We start from the raw sequence: 22,466 nt of genomic DNA on the forward strand, positions 1-22,466 counted from the left end.
TAGGTTTTTCTGCTTACGTGGTGCTGAGGAATTGAATCCAGGGCCTCATGCATGCAAAGCAAGCGCTCTACCACTGAGCCACCTTCCCAGCCCTACCTTGTTTATTTTTGTCTTTACCCTTCATAGTCCCTTCCTGTTTACCACAGACTATTCTGAAACAAATCTCAGATAAAATGCTATTTTTGTTAAGGTGCTTTTGGAGAAATTATAGTATATTCTAGTGTCTGTGAATGTCTCTTTTTCCTTAACTTAATAGGTTGGCATGTATATGGACTCCTGCAACGGTCTGAGAAGAAATATGATGAAGCTATTAAGTGTTACCGAAATGCTCTCAAGTTAGACAGAGATAATCTGCAAATCTTGAGAGACCTGTCTTTGTTGCAGATTCAAATGAGAGACCTTGAAGGTTACCGAGTACGTACGTACTTTAGTCTTAAATGTACATACTATCTTTTTAAACAAGAGATTACATTTTTTAAAAATATGTGAATTTTTTAAAAAGCAAAGTGGTCAAATACCAGATTCATGTAGATTTGACTCAGAATTTGTAGAAAAATTCACTTGATATCTTTCCATGATAATTATAGGACTTTATACTTGAGCATCAAATAAGAACCAGTCATTTAGTACTTTTTTGTGTGTGTTTGTGCTGGTCCTGGGGTTTAAACTTGAAGAATAGTGCCATTATGAAGTTCAGCAGAGCCTTTGAACTCACTAAATGTAGGAAGAAGGCAGAAAGAAACAAAGAGAAAAAGGAAAGAAGGAAAAAAGGAAGGAAGGGGAGGGGTGCTTAAGGAGAACTGGTGGTTTATTTACATACTTCATAATGGCACTGCTTGAGGCTATCACTCTACCACTTGAGCCACAGTTCCCCTTTTGGTTTCTTTTGAGTAGTTATTTAGAGGTCTCATGGACTTTCCTGCCTGGGCTGCTTTTAACTGTCATCCTCATATCTCAGCCTCCTGAATAGCTAGGATTACAGGTATGAACCACTGGTGTCCAGCTGTTTATACTTTTAAAACAACTTGATTATCTTTTATATGAAAATACTATTCTGGATTCTTTGTGGGTTTATCATTTACAATGTTGGTAAATAAAATTTAGGTTTGACATTCATCTCTTATAACTGAAAGCTAAAGATTAAATAATTTTTACTATAGACTAGGAAATATAAAATGTTACAAGGATTGCCATAAATCAGGCTTCCTGCTTCATACTTGCATTTTCAGTTCTCTGCTAGACATCCATGTGCCTGCTTATTCTCTGTCATATTAGAGAATCACCTGTCCAGAATGGAAGTCTCTCAATTTCTTATGTAAATGAGCCACCAATTCTCCTTGAGTTCCTCCTTCCCTCTCCCCCTTCTTCCCTTCCTTCCTTTCTTTCTCTTTTCCTTCTTTCCTTTTTCTCTTTGTTTCTTTCTGCCTTCTTCCTACATTTAGTGAGTTCAAAGGCTCTGCTGAACTTCATAATGGTATCATTCTTCAAAGGTGTGTGTTTTTTTTATCTGAATTTGTGATTTTTGGGTGGTATAAAGGTCTTGGGTATGGTTGTGTGATTCGATACCTAGGAGATAGGGAGAAGATGAGGAAGTTTTGGAACAAGGCAGATTTTTAGATGGGTGGTCGACATCATTGTTGTATTTTGCTAGGATGATGGAAGGATTTAATTGACCCAGACTTTAATGATTTAATGAGGCAGTTGTGGTGACAGATAATAGCAATGAACATAGAGGGTAGAGTGATACAGCTTAATGTCATATGCTAAAAGGAACCAAGCACATAAGGGTAGAGGAAAAGTAATTTTGTCAGTTATGGTTTCCACAATGGATCCAAGAAGAATTCTGTGGTGTGTAATATGGATGGACTTACTTGGCACTTATTCCAATCATCTAACAACAGAATAATGGAAATTAAAGACTACATCTTCTAGACTTTCTTGCAGTTCTTCATGAGACCCTATTTTTCTAATGAGTAGCACTTGTTTAAAACATGGAGAAAGAAATGAGTTAGTAGAGGTGGATTCATAGCTATATATCTATATGGGGGTCCAATTTTCTGCTAGAAATATCTTAATTCTCCTGAAGCAGCCATGATGAAATTTCTAGCATTTTGTCCTTAATATATAAGACAATCACTTCACAGTGATATGGGAGATGTTTCTCCTACAAAAGTCCAGTCCATGTTTGAATGTTTCCCCTGACTCTGTTTGGGGCCAATTATGACAATGTAAAAACATTGAAATTTCATGCAGCAGTTAAAAAATCTGTTATATAAAAAGCTCTCACAGTCTTTCTTGCAAAATGTTTAAATTTTATCTGAAGACATTTCATTATGAGGTTAATTTATGAAACAGCCCAAATTCATGGGCCTCAAAGACAAGTATTCAATGATAGTCTTTTAGTACCAATAATACCTTACAATTAATTGCATTAATATATAATTAATAATATATTCAATAATTTAGATGAAAAACAAGTATTTCTATCAATTTTTTTAAATTGATGTTTATTGGCTGAATTCACTAGAAATGTGTTAAATATAAATTACTATGCTAAAATGCTGATGAACTATAGACATTTTTAAGAAGGTTAAAAAATTAAAAATATAAAGTAATTTTTTTTTAAAGGAGACAAGATACCAGCTTCTTCAGTTACGTCCAACACAACGTGCTTCCTGGATTGGATATGCCATTGCATATCATTTGCTGAAAGATTATGACATGGCACTAAAGCTATTGGAAGAATTTAGGCAAACACAGCAAGTAAGAACGTCATTCTGATATTTTCTTTTATCTTCATAGAATAAAAGAGTTAACTTCTAAATTTCCCTTTTCCAAATCTGAATTAGTCTTTAAAATCTGTGGATCAGCTTGTAAGCTAGAATTGCAAGCATGAGCTCCTGGCATGCAGCTTTACAGAACATATTCTGTATGGGTTTGGCTGCTGAGTTGGAGATGCTGTGGAAGTTAGATCACATTGTGTCAGAAATCCACAGAAAACCGGTGTCTCATTCTTCCCTTTGTCATTTCAAAATCTCTTGATCACTCAGAAGTTCAACCATTTTTATATTTGGGGACAGGATTTCCTGACCTTTTCACTTAGCCATGGGTAGAAGTCCTATACCTTTATTTATTGTAATGAATGTATTAATATGCTGTGCTGGTGGTAATCACTCATATTTGAAATTGCTTGTGAGTTGCTTTTTTAAGTCTGCAAATGTCTTCTGAGACAAAAAAATTAAGATCTGTAACTACTTTATATAATTACACAGATAATCTAATTTGGTTTTCTTTCAGGTTCCTGTCAACAAACTAGACTATGAATATAGTGAATTGATACTATATCAGAATCAAGTGATGAGAGAGGCAGATCTCTTTCAAGAATCTTTAGAACACATACAAACATATGAGAAACAAATTTGTGATAAACTTTCGGTGGGAGAAATTAAGGGTAAGTGATTTTTTCTTATTTAATAGTACCCATAAGGAAAAGAATAAAAATTATACGTTCTGTCCTTCTCTAATAAATGACACTTGCTAGTATCAGTTGATATTCTAACTATTATTATTATTATTTGTTGATCCTGGGCTTGAACTTTGGACCTGGGGACTGTCCTGAGCCTCTTGAGCCACAGCGTCACTCCAGCTTTTTCTGAGTAGTTCATTGGAGATAAGAGTCTCATGAACTTTTCTGCCTGGGTTGGCTTCGAACTATGATCCTCAGGAGTGAGCCACTGGTAGTCAGTGCCATTTTAATTTAATCCTCATATCAATGCATGAAATTGTAATATATATTTTGGAGATGAAGGAGACTGTGGAACATTAGCTCTTTGAGCTGCTATTACTCTTACTTATGTACAGCACTAATTTGGTGTTTATTGTGCTTAATATGAATATTGATGATAATACTGTTTTTAGCCTTTTAATGAACTGTAGATTTAAATAGATGTTCTTGTGTCTTCTTCAACTACCTGCAATTGATGAAAGCTAATATCCTGTAGCATAAGGAGGGAATTCATTTTCAAAAAGTAAATAATATTGCCAGGCACAGCTCATGCCTGTAATCCTAGCTACTTAGAAGGCTGAGATCTGAGGATCACGATTCAAAGCCAGCCTGGGCAGGAAAGTCTGTAAGACTCTTACCTCCAATAAACTACCAAAAAACCAGAAGTGGCACTGTGGTTCAAAGTGGTAGAGTTCCAGCCTTGAGTGAAAAAGCTTAGGGACAACACCCAGACCCTGAGTTCAAGCCCCACAACTGATAAGATAAAAATAAAAAAGTAATATGGTAGGATCAATTCTAGTTAAAAAAATCTGCAAATGGCTTCAGAGGTATGTTCATCCATATATTGTTATTGTTAGTAGGGATAAATTTGGGCCATTAATCTTGATTTTATAGCTAGTTCTGCATGTAGATTGCTGTGATAGGTTATGGTATTATATATGGTTATCATTATTACTATTACTACTTGGCTTACATAGCTGACATTTTCATGATAAAATTTGATTTCAATCCTGGAGGGCTAGAAATCTGAATGGAGGAGTTCTCACAGTTATTTTCACCTTGGTCCCTCTTGGCCTTGGAGATGGCTTTGTTCTTATCTAGCTATACCTCTATACATGTTTGTATCCTAATTTTCTTCTCTTTTATCTTATTTTCTATTTTATTATTATTAAGTAGTTGCACAATGTGATAACAATTCCATAATTCTATGAGTACAGTACTTTTTGATCAGTGTCACCCCTTCCTTTGTTCTCCCCCATTGCTCTACTCCTATCACTACTCTCAAGTTACATAGTTTAGTTTTTATATAATGTACATTGAATATAATGGCTATATTTGCTTACCCATCCTCTCTTCTGCTATTATTACTTTTTATACTTTTAATGAACTTTATAGGCCCAATTAAACCTCTAATTTATGTATTTTGTAATTATTAACTTCTTTTATGAGCTGACACTATTATATGGTGGGGGAGATTTCATTGTCACTATGTCCACATGTTTACAATATATTCCAATCTATTCCAACCCCTATATCACTCTTCTTCTCTACCTCCCAAAATAATTTCAACATATATAAAAATAGAAAAAGAATATAAGCTGCCTCTTTTAATGTGTTGAGTTAGTATTACTAGAGACATTTAAAAGTTTTTTTTTTTTGTTTGGTTGTGGGGCTTGAACTCTGGGCCTGGGCGCTGTCCCTCAGCTCTTCAGCTCAAGGCTAGTGTTCTACCACTTGAGCCACAGTGCCACTTCTGGTTTTTGGTGGTTTATTGGAGATAAAGAGTTTCATGGACTTTCCTGCCTGGGCTGGCTTTGAACCACGATCCTCACTCACGATCCTGAGTTGTTAGGATTACGGGCATGAGCCACCAGCACTTAGCTATTTAAAAGGTTTTATATGGTTGAAATAGATCCTTTAGAGAATGGAAAATGTTGGTGACAGGAATCTGAGATTTGTTCAGAGAGAGAGGGAGAAAGGGGGAGGGAGGAAGAGAGGGAGGGAGGGTGTGTGTGTGTGTGTGTGTGTGTGTGTGTGTGTGTGTAGAGAGAGGGAGAAAGGGGGAGGTGTGTGTGTGTGTGTGTGTGTGTGTGTGTGTGTGTGTGTGTGTGTGTGTGTGTGTGTGTGTGTGTGTGTGTGTGTGTGTGTGTGTGTGTGTGTGTGTGTGTGTGTGTGTGTGTGTGTGTGTGTGTGTGTGTGTGTGTGTGTGTGTGTGTGTGTGTGTGTCTAGGGACTTGAACTCAGGGCCTGGGTGCTATCCCTGAACTTTTTTGTTCAAGACTAGCACTGTACCACTTGGGCCACAGCTCCACTTCCATTTTTGATTTTTTTTTTTGGTGGTTAATTGATAAGTGTCCCATGGACTTTCCTGCCTAGACTGGATTAGAACTGTGATCCTCAGATCCTAGCCTTCTGAGTTGTTGGGTTATAGGTACCAGCCATCGGTACCCAGTTGGCTATGTTCAATATTAAGAGTTTTTTTTAAATCTTGGATTACATATGATTATCACTATATTAAGGGTTTAGTTCCTCATTCTTGACACCCACTTTCACTTTACCAAAATGAAAGTGACTGACTTACTGACTTGCCATGGACATGGTTTGCGTGAGTTTTTAGTATGAAGTAATGTTGGATTTTATAATTTTGCTAAGTTAATTTCTCTAATTTTAGTGACCTGTAGAATTTAGTGGGGAATTAATTAATATTTGAGCATTTGCCTAGAATGCTAGCTCTAGGGGGCTAAGACAGGATGATTTTGATATCAAGCCCAATCTTAACTGAACAATGAGACCCTGTCTCAGGAAAGATACATTTACATCTTTTTGGAAGTAGATAGGCATATTTCATTAGAATTTCTTGCCAAACTAATTTGGCTGTGTAGAGGAGTCCTTAGTTAACTTAAAAAGTAGATAAAAGTAATGCAAGGATGTTTTTCTAAAAAATTATAATGTTGTAAGTGGCGCTGTGACTCAAGTGGTAGAGCGCTAGTCTTGAGCTGAAGAGCTGAGGGACAGTGCCCAGGCTCAGAGTTGAAGCCCCACAACCAACAAAAACAACAACCAAAAATTAGTGTCATACATACTATATTTAGTAGATGAGAGAGAGCCATAAATGAATATTAGTATGGTAGAATGCTTAAATGAAGGTCATTTCTGAAGTAAGCTATGAAGGAGCCTGTGTGTAGTTGCACAAACTGAAGCAGCATGTATCAGAGGGAAACAACGTTCTCTTTTTCATAAACACCTGCTCACTAATGTTGCCTAGTGAAATCTCTGGGCTTAGAAACATATTGTTAAAGTAAAATGAATATATGATTTAAAACTTAATTTCAGGGGAAATATTGTTGAGATTGGGAAGATTAAAAGAAGCCAGTGAAGTATTCAAAAACTTGATTGATCGGAATGCAGAAAACTGGTGTTATTACGAAGGCTTGGAAAAAGCTCTACAACTTAGTATGTAAAGATTTCTCTTTTCTACCTTAACTAGTGTTTGAAGTATATAAGTTGTAAAATTGTAATAATCCTTGAGAACTAATACTTTTAGTGTTATACTTGTTTTTCCTTGTAATAACATTATTGATTGAATGTAGTGGTGAAGATTAATTTAAAAAATGACACTTAAATGGTAATTCTTATCGGTAATTGTAGTTTTCACCCATTTAAAAATCTTGTAATCCCAGCAGTAGGAGGCTGAGACAAGATGATTTTGATTTTAAGTCTGAAGTTGGGAAATATGAAATGACTGTTTTTTTTAAAAACCTGAACCATTGATTACTGATCTAAAAAAAAAAAACTAGTAAAAGTATTTAAATGTTTTATTAAAATAAGTGTTATAATCTATGTTGACCAAAAAACTAATTACATTTTTTTAGGTTCCTTAAGATATTTTCTACTCCATGGTATTAAGTTCTGGAGCTCCAACTTGTGACTTGTAGTAGGGCTTTGAAATGCATCATTTATCTTAATGGTAATATAATATTTACAGCTTGTTGTTCTCTATTAGAAGTCAATATAAGCACTACTACTTAAAAATACTTAATAGGCTTCATTATAAATTTTAATGTAAGGGTCCTTATTAGAAGTCCCCAAGTGGTTATAGAATGTGAGACATTTTTTATATTTCCCACTTTAAAAAAATCCAAGCACATTGGAGCTCTAAAACAGATTACTGGGGGAGAGACTGTGTGTACACAAAGTCAAACATTTCTTGAAGTGCAGTGTTTTTATAATATTGACACTAAACTAAATTTATTATGAAAATACCTTGTTTGCTAGCACCAAGAATTATTATATTTTTGTGTTCTGAATTAAAATCCGTTTAGACAATAAGTTCAAAAGAGGTATGTTTTTGCTTTGAAGATTCTACTGTAACTTGTCATGGATTATGCAACATAGTCTTCCCTTTTATACATGTATGTAGGATATTTTAGAATAATGAACTACATATTCAAATATGTTCTTTTTATTGATGTTGCAAATAATTTATAGTTTACATGCAGATTCTTTGTGTAGTACTAGAAAAGTAGGTAGTTTTGGGGAATGAAGGTACACTTCTGTTAGAAGTATATATACATCATTTGGCAGAGATGGTTACTACTTTAAAGAATCTAGAGGTTCCTTTTGTAATGGAATTTCAGTAAAGATTTTGTGTCAGAGCAACCATAGATATTAATCTTTTAAGCTATAAAACATTTGTAATGTGGTCCTAAAAACATTTCCTTCTTTAAGCCCAATCATTAGGTATATTAGACTATGGAGGAATATGTGTAGACCTCATTGATTTAGACATAAGGATGTATTATAAGAGGATAAGTGCTCAGAATGTAAGAGAAATACAGCATGTCTCTATATGACTTGGGTGGATATGATTGGAATTGGATGTTGCGTCTGGTGTGATGAAATAAGAATTGGATATCTCTGGAAACTGCATTTAAAATGATGATTTAGTGATTATTGTATTTTCCTGCTACAGAGTTGTAAATGTCATTCTTGTCAATTGAGAGCAACTTTAATATTGATAATGCCAGTCTTATGACATTTTAAAGTGCTAGTGTTTTATTCACAGATGAAATTGTAATACTATGAATTTTATACATATTTACCCATAATAGGTACTTTAGAAGAGAGGCTTCAGATTTATGAAGAAATTAGTCAGCAGCATCCCAGAGCAATTGTACCTAGAAGATTACCTTTGAATCTTGTCACAGGTAATACTAGGATATCTTTTGTAACTTAAAATTACTTAACAAAATTAATACCATTCATACTTTAAAAACTTATTACGGAGTAATAGTTATCAGTTTTGAGTTTCATTATACATATGTTTAAGGACAGTACTACAATTCAATGTGTAACTGAATGTTCTTTTTTAAGTATCATAATTTGGCTATATAAAAATTTTTCTTCCCAGATACTGGTAGCTCACTTATATTTTTAATCCTAGCTACTCAGGAAGCTGAGATCTGAGGATTGTGGGTTGAAGCCAGCCGGGACAAGAAAGACCATGAATCGTTTACTTCTAAAAGCTGCAAGTAGAGCTGTGGCTCACATGGGTTTGCTAACTTTGAGTAAAATTGCTCAGGGACAGTGTGTAGGCCCTGAGTTCCAGCCCCAGGATCAGCATTTAAAAAAATTAAAAAATTGCACAAGAAAAAGTCACATGGACTTTCCTGCCTGGGCTGACTTCCAACTATGATTCTCAGATCTCAGCATCCTGAATAGCTAGGCTTACAGGCATGAGCCACTGGCCCCCAGCTTCTTATGTAACTTTTTAAAAAACACATGTAATGGCCTGATAAGGTGGCTTTAGTGGTAGAATGCTTGCCTAGCATGCATGAAGCCCTGGGTTTGATTCCTCAGTACCATATAAACAGAAAAGGCCGGAAGTGGTTCTGTGGCTTAGTGGTAGAGTGCTAGCCTTGAGCAAAAGAAGCACAGGCACTGTGCCCAGGACTGGCAAAAAAGCAAACAAAACAAAACAAAACAAAAAACACATTTAACATGTGAATGAAGTTCTTACAATAATTGATGATGAATTATATATGAGAAATGATTTAAGTTTTAAAGTTTTCTAGTTTTTATCTTTAGGTATATATTCAAAGGAAGAGTTGTGAACTGCCCACTGCAGTGTTTTTTTGTTTTGGGTTTTTTTTTCTGTCAGTAATGGGTTTTGAACTCGGGGTCTGGGCACTGCCTCTGAGTTCTTCAGCTCAAGGCTAGTGTTTGAGCCACAGCGACACTTCCAGTTTTCTGGTGGTTAATAGGAGATAAGAGTCTCATGTACTTTCCTGCCAGGGCTGGCTTTGAACTGTTGTCCTCAGATCTCAGCCTCCTGAGTAGCTAGGATTATAGGCGTGAGCCACTGTGTAGGCTTCAGTGTTTAAGATGTTTGAAGCATTGTGTCAGCTTTTTGTCTCTGTGATAATAAGATAAACATCCTAAAGGAGAAAAGGTTTACATTGGTTCATGGTTTCAGAGGTTTCAATCCATAGTAGTTTGGTTCCAATGGTTTCTGGGCCTTTGGTGAGAAGGCATAGTAGAGTAGAACTGTTTATCCTGTAGAAGCCTGCAATTAGAACACAGAAAAGATATACCCTTCAAAAGCATGCCCCTAGTGACCTGCTTCCTTCAGTAAGGTCCTACTATCTTAATGGTCCATTCAGGCCTGAACTCATCAGTGAATGGAGCACAATCCATTAGTGAAGTTAGCACCCTCATGATGTCACATTTCAATACAGTAAGCCTCTCATCAGCTTGTAACTGAGCCTTAACACATGAGCTTTCTTTCTTTTTTCCTTTTTTTTTTTTGTAGGTGGTGGGGCCTGAACACTGTCCTTCAGCTCCTTAGCTCAAGGCTAGTGTCCTACCACTATAGCCACAGAGCCACTTCTGGCTTTTTCTGCTTATGTGTTGCTGAAGAATTGAACCCAAGGCCTCATGCTTGCAAGGCAAGCACTCTATCACTGAGCCACCTTTATCAGCTTTCTTTTTTCTTTTTTTTTTTTTTTTGTCAGTCGTGGGGCTTGAACTGGGCCTGGGCACTATCCCTCAGCTCTTCAGCTCAAGGTGAACGCTCTACCACTTGAGCTACAACGCCACTTCCGGTTTTCTAGTGGTTTATTGGAGATAGGAGTCTCATGGTCTCTCCTGCCTGGGCTGGCTTTGAACCGAGATCCTCAGATCTCAGCCTCCTGAGTAGCTAGGATTACAGGTGTGAGTCACCAGCGCCCGGCTTTATGAGCTTTCTTGAGGGAAATTTCATATCTAAATTATAATACCATCTCTCACCAGAGTTAATTACATTCCAGAATTTTGCCATTTGTTTTATTTATAGAACTCGGTTTATTTTGTCCTATCATCATTATTGGCTGGCTGGTGCTGAGGTTTGAACTCAGGGCCAAGCATGAACTTGATAGGCAGGCAGGCTACTGCTGAGTCACATCTCCATCCCTTTCTTTTGCACTGGTTATTTTTGAGATCAGGTCTTGATTCCTTCCCTTTGATTTACCTATTTTAGGCTTTGCATTGAAAATCTGGGATGACATGTTACCATGCCCAGTTTTTGTTGAGATGAAGTCATGGGTACTTTTCTGCTCAGTCTGGCTTGGACCTGCTGTCTTACCCATCTTAGCCTCCAATGTAGTTAGGATGACAGGTATATGCCATTGCACCTAGCTATTGGTTGAGTAGGGGTCTGATGAATTTTTCTGCCCATTCTGGCCTTGAACCATGATCTTCTTCTTCTCAGCCTTTTAAGTAGTTGGAATTACAGGCTTGAGCCACTGGCATCTGGCTAAACTCTTCTTTATTTTTACTTGTAAGTGCTAGAAGGTTATGAATTCTAAAGACTTTAGGCACTTTGGTAGAAAGCAGTCTAGACTTTCACAAATTTATTCTGGGTATATGGAATGGATTAGAGTATATTTTTTAAAATGAATTCTCATTTATAGTTGAAATGTGTACTTAAGTAATGATATTATAATTTTGTTTTTATGAAAGTGTTCATGAAAATTAAACAGTTCACTCAGAAAAAATCTGAAATATTTCTTAGTAATCTATTGGATTAGGTAGTAGAATTTATTAAAACAGGTCATTTCTCATCAATACATTATAGTTCAACAGATGGGAATATTGCTATTTTGCTCCTCCCTGTTTATTTTTTATTTGATAAAATTCTGAAACCAGAACATTGAGTTTATTATTGGGCTTGGTGGGGCAGATTCTGGAATGCTGGGATATTCTTATTCGAGTGGGTTTGGGAAACTGGGTGAAACACATCAACAGTGTTCTTACAGGGCTGCTTAGAGTTGTTATCTGTATGTGACTTTCTGAGATGGGAAAATACTGTGCAAGGAGGAGCATTTACCAAATGAATGTTTTATGGAAGATGCTTAAGCTCATATTTTCTTTCTCTTTTTCTTCTTTTCTTTCGTTTCTTTTCTCCTCTCCTCTCCTCTCCTCTCCTCTCCTCTCCTCTCCTCTCCTCTCCTCTCCTCTCCTCTCCTCTCCTCTCCTCTCCTCTCCTCTCCTCTCCTCCCTGTTCCTCCCCTCCCCTCCCTGTTCCTCCTCTCCTTCTTTCCCTTCCTGTTGGTTCTGGACTTGAACTCAGGGTCCAAGCTTCTTTTGCTCAAGACGAGTGCTCTACTACTGCACCACTTGAGCCACAGCTCCATTTAAGTTTTTTTTTTGTTGTTGTTTTTTTGTGTGTGTGGTTAGAAATTAGAATCTCATAGACTTTTCTTGCCAGTGCTAGCTTCAAATCATGATCCTCAAATATCTGCCTTCTGAGTAGCTAGGATTACAGGCATGAGCTACTGCCTAATCTTATGTCTCTTTTTAAAAATATTTGTTGAAAGATAATTAAAATATAGAACCCACTCTTTTCAGGTGTCACTCAGTATTTTAGTATATTCACTGGATGATGGATTATTACTATGTGGTTTCAGAAAGTTTCATTACTCTAAACAGAAATCTTTTTTTATTGTGAAAATACAGTACAGAGGGGTTACAATTACATGGGCAAGATAATGAGTACATTGCTTATCAAGCGTTGTTGCCTCCTCCTTTCTTTCCCCTTCCCATCCCTTCCCATCTTCCCCCCGACCCCCACCTCCCACCAGAAATCTCTTAACCACTAGTAGCTACTGTTAACCTCACTTTCTGACACTCACTAAATCTCCTTTTGTGTGTATGTAGATTTGACTGTTCTGACATTTATATACATGGAATCATGCCATATGTAGCTTTTTGAAATTTTTTTTTCAGTTCTTTTTTTAAAATCAGTCTCAAGGTATATCTTTTATTAATAAACCTTGTTCTGGGCTGGGAAGTGGCTCAGTGGTAGAGCGCTTGCCTTGCATGCCTGAGGCCCTGGGTTCGATTCCTCAGCACCACATAAGCAAAAAGAAAAAAGCCGGAAGTGGCACTGTGGCTCAAGTGGTAGAGCGCTAGCCTTGAGCTGAAGAGCTGAGGGACAGTGCTCAGGCCCAGAGTTCAGGCCCCACGACCGGACCCTCCCCCCCCGCCCCCCCCCCCCCCCAAAATAAACCTTGTTCATGCTAGGCGATCTCTCTATACTTGAACTGTACTTCCAGCCCTTTCTGCTTTGCTTCATTCATTTGGGATAGGGGCTCATGTTTTTGCCTGGGTAGGCCTGGATTGTGATACAAATATTTCTGCTTCCTGTGTATGTGGGATGACAGACATGTACCACCACTCCTGGCTGTTTGAGATGGGATGGGATCACACTGGCTTTTTGCTGGGTGATCTCAAACCGTATCCTCCCAATTTTTTTTTTTTTTTTTTTTTTGGGAATGGTCATTGGGCCTGAACTCTGAGCCTGGGCACTGTCCCTCAGCTCTTCAGCTCAAGGCTAGCGCTCTACCACTCGAGCCACAGCGCCACTTCCGGCTTTTTTCTTTTTGTTTATGTGGTGCTGAGGATTCGAACCCAGAGCCTCATACATGCAAGACAAGCGTTCTACCACTGAGCCACCTTCCTAGCCTATCCTCCCAATTTTTACTTCTTGAAGCACTGGGATTATTGGGATTATAAGTGACTGCCACTACTCCTGGTAAAAGGTTTTTCTTATATCTAAAGAAAAAACAAAGCCAGAAGTGGTGCTGTGGCTCAAGTGGTAGAGCGCTAGCCTTGAGCTGAAGAGCTGAGGGACAGCACCCAGGCCCAGAGTTCAGGCCCCATGACCAGACCCCCCCCCCCAAAGAATAATAATACAAAAGAAAAAACAATGAAATAAGTTGTAATTTTGAAATATCATTTGTGACTATGCAAGCTTCTTGTAAAACTAGTCCATCTAATTTCAAATTAAAGGGATATAAAAAGGATGATGAGTGAAGTAATTTTCCTTTCTCACTGGCTGAGTTTACTTCTAGACAACCATTGTTACAGTTGGTATATTTTTCTAGAAATAAATTATGCAAAGACAAGAAAAATGTGGGAAGTTTGTGTACAGCTTTCTTTTTCCTCTGTCTTCACAAAAATGAACTGTTGTACATCTGGGCTTCCTTTTCACTGTTCAGAGATCTGTCCTTTTTCAGTGCATGAAAAGCATTTTCATTCTTTCTCATATCTGTATGGTCTCAGATAATCTAGTAATTATCAGTATTATGAATAATTGTGAGTTGGATAATTTATCTTTTAAATAAAATCTTCAGTATAATCTGAATTAGACAAAGGTGACTGAGAAAAGGAATTTAGAGTAGCTTCTGACAGGACAATAAAATATTTTATTTTTCAGTGGATGATTGTGTTTAAAAAGATAATTTGACTAGTCCTTGATTATACTGCCGGCTATAGGAGTCTTCAGAGTGCTTTATGAGTTGTCTGTAGGGTTTGAGTTGTAGATAAGACTTGGTCTGTACTAGTGAGTGAGAGGTCAAGCAAATGCTTGGTGTTGGCTATATTTAGGATGATCAGTGGGTTATGTTTATTCTTTTAAACTGCCCACTCCTTTTGCTTACCTATTTAAAAAATATTCTTTGAAGATATTTTTAACCTACTTCCAGGGGACATATAGTATAGAGTAGCCAAGTGAAGTTTTGGTGCTAACAGTGATTAATTTTGGGGGGCTTAAAAGTTGAATAGGGGGCTGGCTGGGAATATGGCTTAGTGGTAGAGTGCTTGCCAAGCATGTGTGAAGACCTAGGTTTGATTCCTCAGTACCACACAAACAGAAAAAGGCAGAAGTAGCGCTGTGGCTCAAGTGATAGAGTGCTAGCCTTGAGCAAAAGAAGCTCAGGGACAGTGCCCAGGCCTTGAGTTCAAGCCCGAGGACTGGCAAAAAAAATAAGTTGAATAGGGTGAGTCTTTAACTCCCATTCCCTGCATGGGGAGTAGGAACTGTTTTTCTTTCACTTTATTTTAATCCTGTTTTATTAAAATAATCCTTGCTAAAATGTTAAAAAAAATGTTGAGTAGGGCATAATTATTTATGAGGTACCTTTGTTTGTATTTGCAAAATCATTTAAGAATTATATCAATCAAACATAACAGAATGTGCTTTTGTTTCTAGGTGAAAAATTTAGAGAACCAGTGGATAAGTTCCTGAGAGCAAACTTCAGTAAAGGGTGCCCACCCTTGTTCACTACTTTGAAATCTTTATATTACAATACAGAAAAGGTAAAATTTGGTATTTATTCAGTTTTACTATTCTTATAGAAAGATTTCCAAGTAAAATATATGCTATGAATTAATCTCATTTCTCTATTCTATTAATGTTGTTTACCTTAGTAATTAAGTCTAATAACAGATAACTAAAACTACATATATATATATATATATATATATATAGTTGATATAAATAATATCAGGAAAATCAATCTATGAAATTTACAGAAAGCAAAAACTTTGAGATTATTATAAGATTATTTTTAGAGAGGTAGTAAAGAAAATACAATATATACATGTAGGGAAATCCTTTTGTATAATTAATATATACTAAAAAAGAAGATGACAGGTCTGGGAAGGTGGCTCAGTGGTAGAGTGCTTGCCGTGCATGCATAAAGCCCTGGGTTCAATTCCTCAGCACCACATAAGCAGAAGAAAAAAAGCCAGAAGTGGCGCTGTGGCTCAAGTGGTAGAGAGCTAGCCTTGAGCTGAAGAGCTGAGGGACAGCACCAAGGCCCAGAGTTCAGGCCCCATGACCGGACCACACCCCCCCTCCCAAAAAAAAAAAAAAAGAAGATGACAGCAGAGTGGGGAGTGGTATCAGGAGAGACGGTTAATGGAGAGGGCAAACGAGGGATAATATGATTGACACACCTATATGCATGGATAAAAATAGAAAATTGCTGAAATTATTTTCAGAAGAGGGGAGAATGATAAGGGAGAGTGATAGAAGGTGTGAGGTTTATAGAGTACATTGTAGGCTTGTGTGGGAATATCACAATGAGTTGGCCTAGTTACTCAGGCTGAGATTTTAGGATTATGAAGCCAATAAGGGCAGTAAAGCATATGAGACTCATATCTCCAATTAATCACCAAAAAGCTGGAAGTGAAACTGGCTCAAGGGGTAAATTACCAGCCTTGGCAAAAAAGTTAAGGGAGAGCATGAGGCCCTGAGTGGGAGCCCCAGTACTGGTGCACAAAAAGTCACAACAAATCTTGCTTGTACAACTAACATATGTTAATTTAAAAAGCCCAAAACCTTTGAAAATATTAATATTTTAAAAAATTTTTATTGTCATGGTGATGTTCAGAGGGGTTACAGTTACATAAGTAAGGTAGTGATTACATTTCTTGTCTAACTTGTTACCCCTTCCCTCATTTTTTTTCTCCCTCTTTCTCTCCCTCCCAACTCCCCCCTCCCAAGTTGTACAGATAATTTCAAACATATTGTTTTGTGTATATGGCTGTTACATTGGTTCCCCACCACCCCCACCCCCCCTCCCCCCCACGTGCTGGTAGATTTAGTGTGGCCTTGTTTGTTGTCATTTGGGTAAATGCCCAGAAGTGGGATTGCTGGGTCATGGGGGAGCTCTATGTGGAGTCTTTTGAGGAACCTCCATAATGCTTTCCAGAGTGGTTGAATAAATTTACACTTCCACCAACAGTGTAGTAGGGTTTCCTTTTGGCCACATCCCCTCCAGCATCTATTATTAGATTTCTTGATTATAGCCATTCTAACTAAGGTGAGGTGGAATCTCAATGTTGTTTTGATTTGCATTTCTTTTATGGCCAGAGAAGTTGATCATTTCTTCATGTGTCTTGGCCATTCTTATTTCCTCTTCAGAGAAGTCTCTCTTTAAATCTTTAGCCCACTTATTAATCTGGTGATTGTTTCTTTGAGGATTTGTTTTTGGGGGATTTAATTTTTGAGTTCTAAGTATATTTTAGATACAAGGCCCTTGTCTGTTGTACGGTTAGTGAAGGTCTCACAATCTGTGGGCTTTCTACTGATCTTGCTAGCTATGTCCTTTGTCATGCAGAAGCTCTACAGTCTAATGCAATCCTGCTTGTCCAACCTTTATTTGATTTTTTGTGTTTCTGGGTCTTTATTAAGAAAATTTCAGCTTGTGCCAAGGAGCCCTAGAATTTCTCCTATTCCTTCCTGTAATGTTTTTGGATGTCTGATTTTACTTTGAGGTCTTTGATCTATTTGGAATTGATTCTGGTGCAGGGTGATACATAAGGATCTAACTAGTTTTCTACAGGTTAAAGTTTAACCAATTTTGCCAGCACCGAAGAGGCTGTCTTTCTTCCACCCTATTTTTTTGGCTTCCTTACCAAAGATTAAGTGGCCATAGGTTTGCAGGTTCATTTCTGGGTCTTCAGTTCTATTCCATTGGTCCTCAGGTCTGTTCTTGTGCCAGTTCCAAGCTATTTTTATTACTATAGCTTTGTAATAAGAGTTTGAAGTTTGGTATTGATATTCTTCCAGGACTGTTCTTTCCGCTAAGGATTGCTTTTGCTATTCAGGGTCTTTTATTATTCCATATGGATTTTTGGATTGCTTCCTTTATTTCATTAAAGAATGATGTTAGGAAATTGATGGGTATTACATTGAATTTGTAGATAGCCTTTGGAAATATTGCCATTTTCACAATCCTCCTAATCCAGGAGCCTGGGAGGTTTTTCTGCTTCTTCAGTTCTGCTTTAATTTCACAATCTTCCTAATCCAGGAGCCTGGGAAGTTTTCCACTTCCTTAGTTCTGCTTTAATTTACTTTTTCAGGTTTTAAAAGTTTTCATCATAGAGGTCCTTCACTTCTTTGGTTAAATGAATTCCTAGGTATTTTATTTTGGGGAGGTATTAGAAAAGGAGGGGCTTTCCTGATTTCAGCCATACTCTTCTCCTTATTGCATTTAGAGAAGCCTTTTTTTGTTTGTTTTTTTTGGGTTTTTTTGGTCATAGGGCTTGAACTTTGAGCCTTGATGCTCTACCACTTGAGCCACAGCGCCACTTTGAGTTTTCTGGTGGTTAATTGGAGATAAGAGTCTTAAGACGTTCCTGCCTGGGCTGGCTTTGAACTGTGATCCTCAGATCTCAGCCTCCTGAGTAGCAGGGTTATAGGTGTGAGCCACCAGTGCTCAGCTAGCCATTGATTTTTTTTTTTTTTTTTTTTTTTGGTCCAGTCGTGGGGCCTGAACTTCGGGCCTGGGCACTGTCCTTCAGCTCTTCAGCTCAAGGCTAGCACTCTACCACTTGAGCTACGTCACCACTTCTGGCTTTTTTCTTTTTGCTTATGTGGTGCTGAGGAATCGAACCCAGGGCCTCAGGCATGTAAGGCAAGCGCTGTACCACTGAGCCACCTTCCCAGCCCTAGCCATTGATTTTTGAGGGTTGATTTTATACCCTGCTACTTTGCCAAAGTTTTGGATCCACTTGAGTAACTTGGGAGTGGAGTATATGGGATTCTTTAAATATAGTATAGACTCAAGTTCTCTGCAAAGAGGGAAAGTTTTACTTTATTTTTCCCTATCTGGATTCCCTTTATGTTTGCGTCTTGCTTTATTGCTGTAGCTAGGCATTCTAATACTAAATTGAAGGGAAGTGGAGAGAGTGGACATCCTTGTCTCATTCCTGAATTCAGAGAAAATGGCTTTAGCTTTTCGCCATTAAGTATAATGCTGGCTGTAGGTTGGTCATATACAGCCTTTATTGTATTGAGGAATGTTCATGGATTCCTAGTTTCTCCAGAGCTTTCATCGTAAAGGGGTGTGGTTCTTATGAAATACTTTTTCTGCATCTATTGAGATGTGGTTGTTTGTTCCTTTTGATGTGATGAATTACGTTAATTGACTTGCGTATATTGAACCAGCTTTGCATCCCTGGAATGAATCCTTTTTGATCATCATGTATGATTTTTTTGTGTGAATTATTGAAGTTGATTGGTCAGAATTTTGTTGAGAAGTTTTGCATCGATGGTCTCAAAGAAATGGGTCTATAGTTCTCTCTTTTTTTGTTTTTGTTTTTTTTTGGGGGACCGGTCGTGGGGCCTGAACTCTGGGACTGGGCACTGCCCCTCAGCTCTTCAGCTCAAGGCTAGCGCTCTACCACTTGAGCCACAGCACCACTTCCGGCTTTTTTCTTTTTGCTTATGTGGTGCTGGGGAATCGAACCCTGGGCCTCAGGCATGCAAGGCAAGCACTCTAACACTGAACCACCTTCCCAGCCCCTGTTTTTTTTGTTGATTGTGGGGCCTGAACTCTGGGCCTGGCCACTGTCCCTCAGCTCTTCAGCTTGAGGCTACCTCTCTACTACTTGAGTCACAGCTTTACTTCCGGCTTTTTCTGCTTATGTGGTTCTGAGGAATTGAACCCAGGGCCTCATGCATGCAAGGCAAGTACTCTACCACTGAGCAGCCACCTTCCCTGCCCCCCTATCGTTCACTTTCTTTGAATATTATTTTTTTTGTGGATATTTTTTCTAGGATTTAAAATTTAACATTCTAGAAGCCTTTTAATTATTTTATAGTGTGATTATAGGTTTTTCAACTTGTAATACAAGTTTTTAAAGTTAGAGCATGGATAATTGAGTTACTGCAACAGTAAAGTGCCATTTAGTCAACAGAATATGAATGACTAGCTTTTTTTTTTTTTTTTTTGCTGGTCGTGGGGCCTGAACTCTGGGCCTAGGCGCTGTCCCTCAGCTCTTCAGCTCAAGGCTAGCGCTCTACCACTTGAGCCACAGTGCCACTTCCGGCTTTTTTCTTTTTGCTTATGTGGTGCTGGGGAATCCTACCCAGGGCCTCAGGCATGCAAGGCAAGCGCTCTACCACTGAGCCACCTTCCCAGCCCCATGACTAGCTTTTTTGTGTATACCAGTACTGGGGCTTGAACTCAGGGCCTTATGCTGTATATACATGCACACACACATTGTGTGTGCATGTGTATGCATATATCTAAGTTGGATACCAGTGACTCATGCCTGTAATCTTAATTACTCAAGAGGCTGAGATCTAAGGATCATGGTTTGAAATCAGCCTGGGCAGGGAAGTCTATGAGTCTCTATTGCCAATAAACTACTCAAAAACAACAGAAAAGCCTTAAGTGAGCTGTGGCCCAAGTGGTAGAGCTTTGGCCTTGAGCAGTAAAGCTCAGGGATAGTATCCAGGATGAGTTCAAGCGCCAAGACCAGTACTCCCCCAACTCATCCTCCCCCCCTCCCCCAAATATATAGGTCTTTATATTTTGGGCATGTGTGTTCCTTGGGTTTGAACTCAGGGTCATGTGTTTGCTGGGCAGATACTCTACTTACTATTGGAGCCAGTCATCCAACCCATGTTTATATTTCTGTTTGGTATATGTCTTATACTTTTTTTTATTAATTTTTTTGTTATTTGTTTAGTTAGCTATAATTATTATTACAATTTACTCAGCATTTTATTCTCCAGAAACTAAAGTACACACCCTATTTAAAAATACCCTAGTTGCAGTTTTTGCCGACTGCCAGTAGATGGCATTTTAAGTTCATGAAAAAAATTGCCTATGCAACTTGAGTACTAAAAATTTAAGCCTAGAAAAAATACATTTTTAGTTATTGGTAGTCTAAGTGAAATTGGTGGTTATGATAGATTCAAGATATCCATTATCTTTAACTTTGTTTTATAGTATTAGTAGTTCTCAATCTCTTACTTGTGTATCAGACTTGATTAGGGGACTTGTTAAACAGATTGTGTTGAATCAGAAATGCTGATTCTTTCTTTTTTTTTTTTATCTTTTTTTTTTTTTTGTTGTTGGTCGTGGGGCTTGAACTCTGGGCTTGGGCGCTGTCCCTGCGTTCTTCAGCTCAAGGCAAGCGCTCTACCGCTTGAGCCACAGTGCCACTTCCGGTTTTCGAGTGGTTTATTGGAGATAAGAGTCTCACAGACTTTCCTGCCCGGGCTGGCTTTGAACTGTGAATGCTGATTCTTTCTGTCTGGGGTGCTGTCCAAAAGTATGTGTCTCTAACAAGTTACTGGGTGCTACTGAATCTTGATGATGATAATGATCTGCGGATCATACTTTCAGTACTGTTCTTCCTAAAACCAAAATAATCAAACTTTGGTAAAAACAAATAATGATAAAATTATAATTTGGCATTTATTTTACTAATATAAAATGCATGTTTATAGGGTACAGTGTAATAATTCAAAATGTGTACAATATTGATATAAATGCATGTTATAGGATACAGTGTAATAATTCAAAATATGTGTAGTATATAATGATCAAGTAGAGGAATTAACATTTCTTAAATCTGTATCATTTCTTTGACTGGGAATCTTCAGCTCCTCTCAACAATTTTTATGAAATACAAAAAAAAATTGTTAAGAGCTATTGTTACCCTGCTGTGCTATGGAGCATTAGAACTTAATCTTCCTATCCAACTGTATCTCTCTATCCATTGCCCACTTTTTCTTTGTTCCCCTCTTTTCCTAGCCTTTGATGACCACTGTTTTACTCTGTAAATGAAATGTATGCAGAGATTTCTTTTACGGAGAAAACAGTTTTTTGATATGAACAAAAGCCACCCTGTCTTTCCTTCTCCTTTTCTTCTCCCCTCTTCTGTTTTGCTTGTCTCACTAGATAGACTATGCTGGACTTAAACACAGGATATTTCTACTTCAGCCTCTCATTTGAGGATTACAAAAATATGCCACCATGCCCAGTGGAACCACTATATTAAAAAAATCATACATTTCATTATTTAAAACAAAAATAATATACCCATTTTTGACCACTGTAATTGACTCATACTTTCACTGAGTGTATTTCTCTGAATGTGTTAGTGAAATCATTTCATGTAAATTTTCTTGACATCTTTTTTTTCTGTTTCCCATTTTCCTGATTGTTAATGTGGTTCCATTTTATTTCCTTATTGCCTGTCTTAATTCTATTGGTGGGAAGCCATAATAAATTTTGATTAATTAGTAAAGAGGCCTGAGAAAGAAGGAAATGGCTTTTTTTCTCCTGAAAATAAAAATAACTAAAGCTCTAATTTTCACCAAATAGTAAGCAAAATTTCAGAACTTGTTTTTAAAATTGGGCAGAAAACCTGTAATTAAGTATAGGTTTAACTTTCTTCCCTTTGCCAGAGTTACTAGCAATAATAAGCAAAATATAGTCATTTAAAATTTCATGTTTACCTCTCAACCCTAGAATCTTTTTACTTGACTTTTTAATAAGGAGTAGCAGTTTTGGAAATCTGAATATTTATATGTCTTATAGCTTCACCAAATGGGAGTAAAAGGCCAAAAGATTGCTGTTAATAAATACATGGTGTATTTTTTTTTAAAAAATAGGTATTGTAATAATACTTGTTGTTGTTGTTGGACTTGAACTGGGGGTCTGGGTGCTGTCCATCAGCTCTTTTGCTCAAGCAAGTGAGCCACAGCACCACTTCTGGTTTTCTGGTAGTTAGTTGGAGATAAGAGTCTCATGAATTTTCCTGCCTGGGCGAGCGTTGAACTACAGTCCTTAGATCTCAGCCTTCTGAGTAGCTAGGCTTGTAGGCATGAGCT

General features: G+C 37.6%; 1 protein-coding gene across 7 annotated transcripts in view; it reads left to right on the forward strand.

Moving 5' to 3' along the window:
- Naa16 (N-alpha-acetyltransferase 16, NatA auxiliary subunit) overlaps nt 1–22,466 on the forward strand; it is a 56,022-nt gene that overhangs the window by 10,158 nt on the left and 23,398 nt on the right. For 6 of the 7 annotated variants that reach the window (XR_011372984.1, XR_011372985.1, XM_070026681.1 and 3 more), the window contains 6 exons: nt 257–414; nt 2,629–2,763; nt 3,298–3,451; nt 6,839–6,958; nt 8,617–8,712; nt 15,036–15,142. Coding sequence is in view for 5 of the 7 variants with exons in the window: in XM_070026681.1 (XP_069882782.1) it covers nt 257–414; nt 2,629–2,763; nt 3,298–3,451; nt 6,839–6,958; nt 8,617–8,712; nt 15,036–15,142 (770 nt within the window). In the remaining 2 variants the exon portion in view is untranslated. Of the gene's footprint in view, nt 1–256; nt 415–2,628; nt 2,764–3,297; nt 3,452–6,838; nt 6,959–8,616; nt 8,713–15,035; nt 15,143–20,751; nt 20,890–22,466 lie in introns of those variants that run through there. The other variant, XM_070026685.1, reaches the window with a different exon arrangement.

This window comes from Dipodomys merriami, unplaced genomic scaffold, assembly GCF_024711535.1.
Source record: "Dipodomys merriami isolate MVZ:Mamm:240054 unplaced genomic scaffold, mDipMer1.0.p SCAF_188, whole genome shotgun sequence".
Classification (NCBI taxonomy): Eukaryota; Metazoa; Chordata; class Mammalia; order Rodentia; family Heteromyidae; genus Dipodomys; species Dipodomys merriami.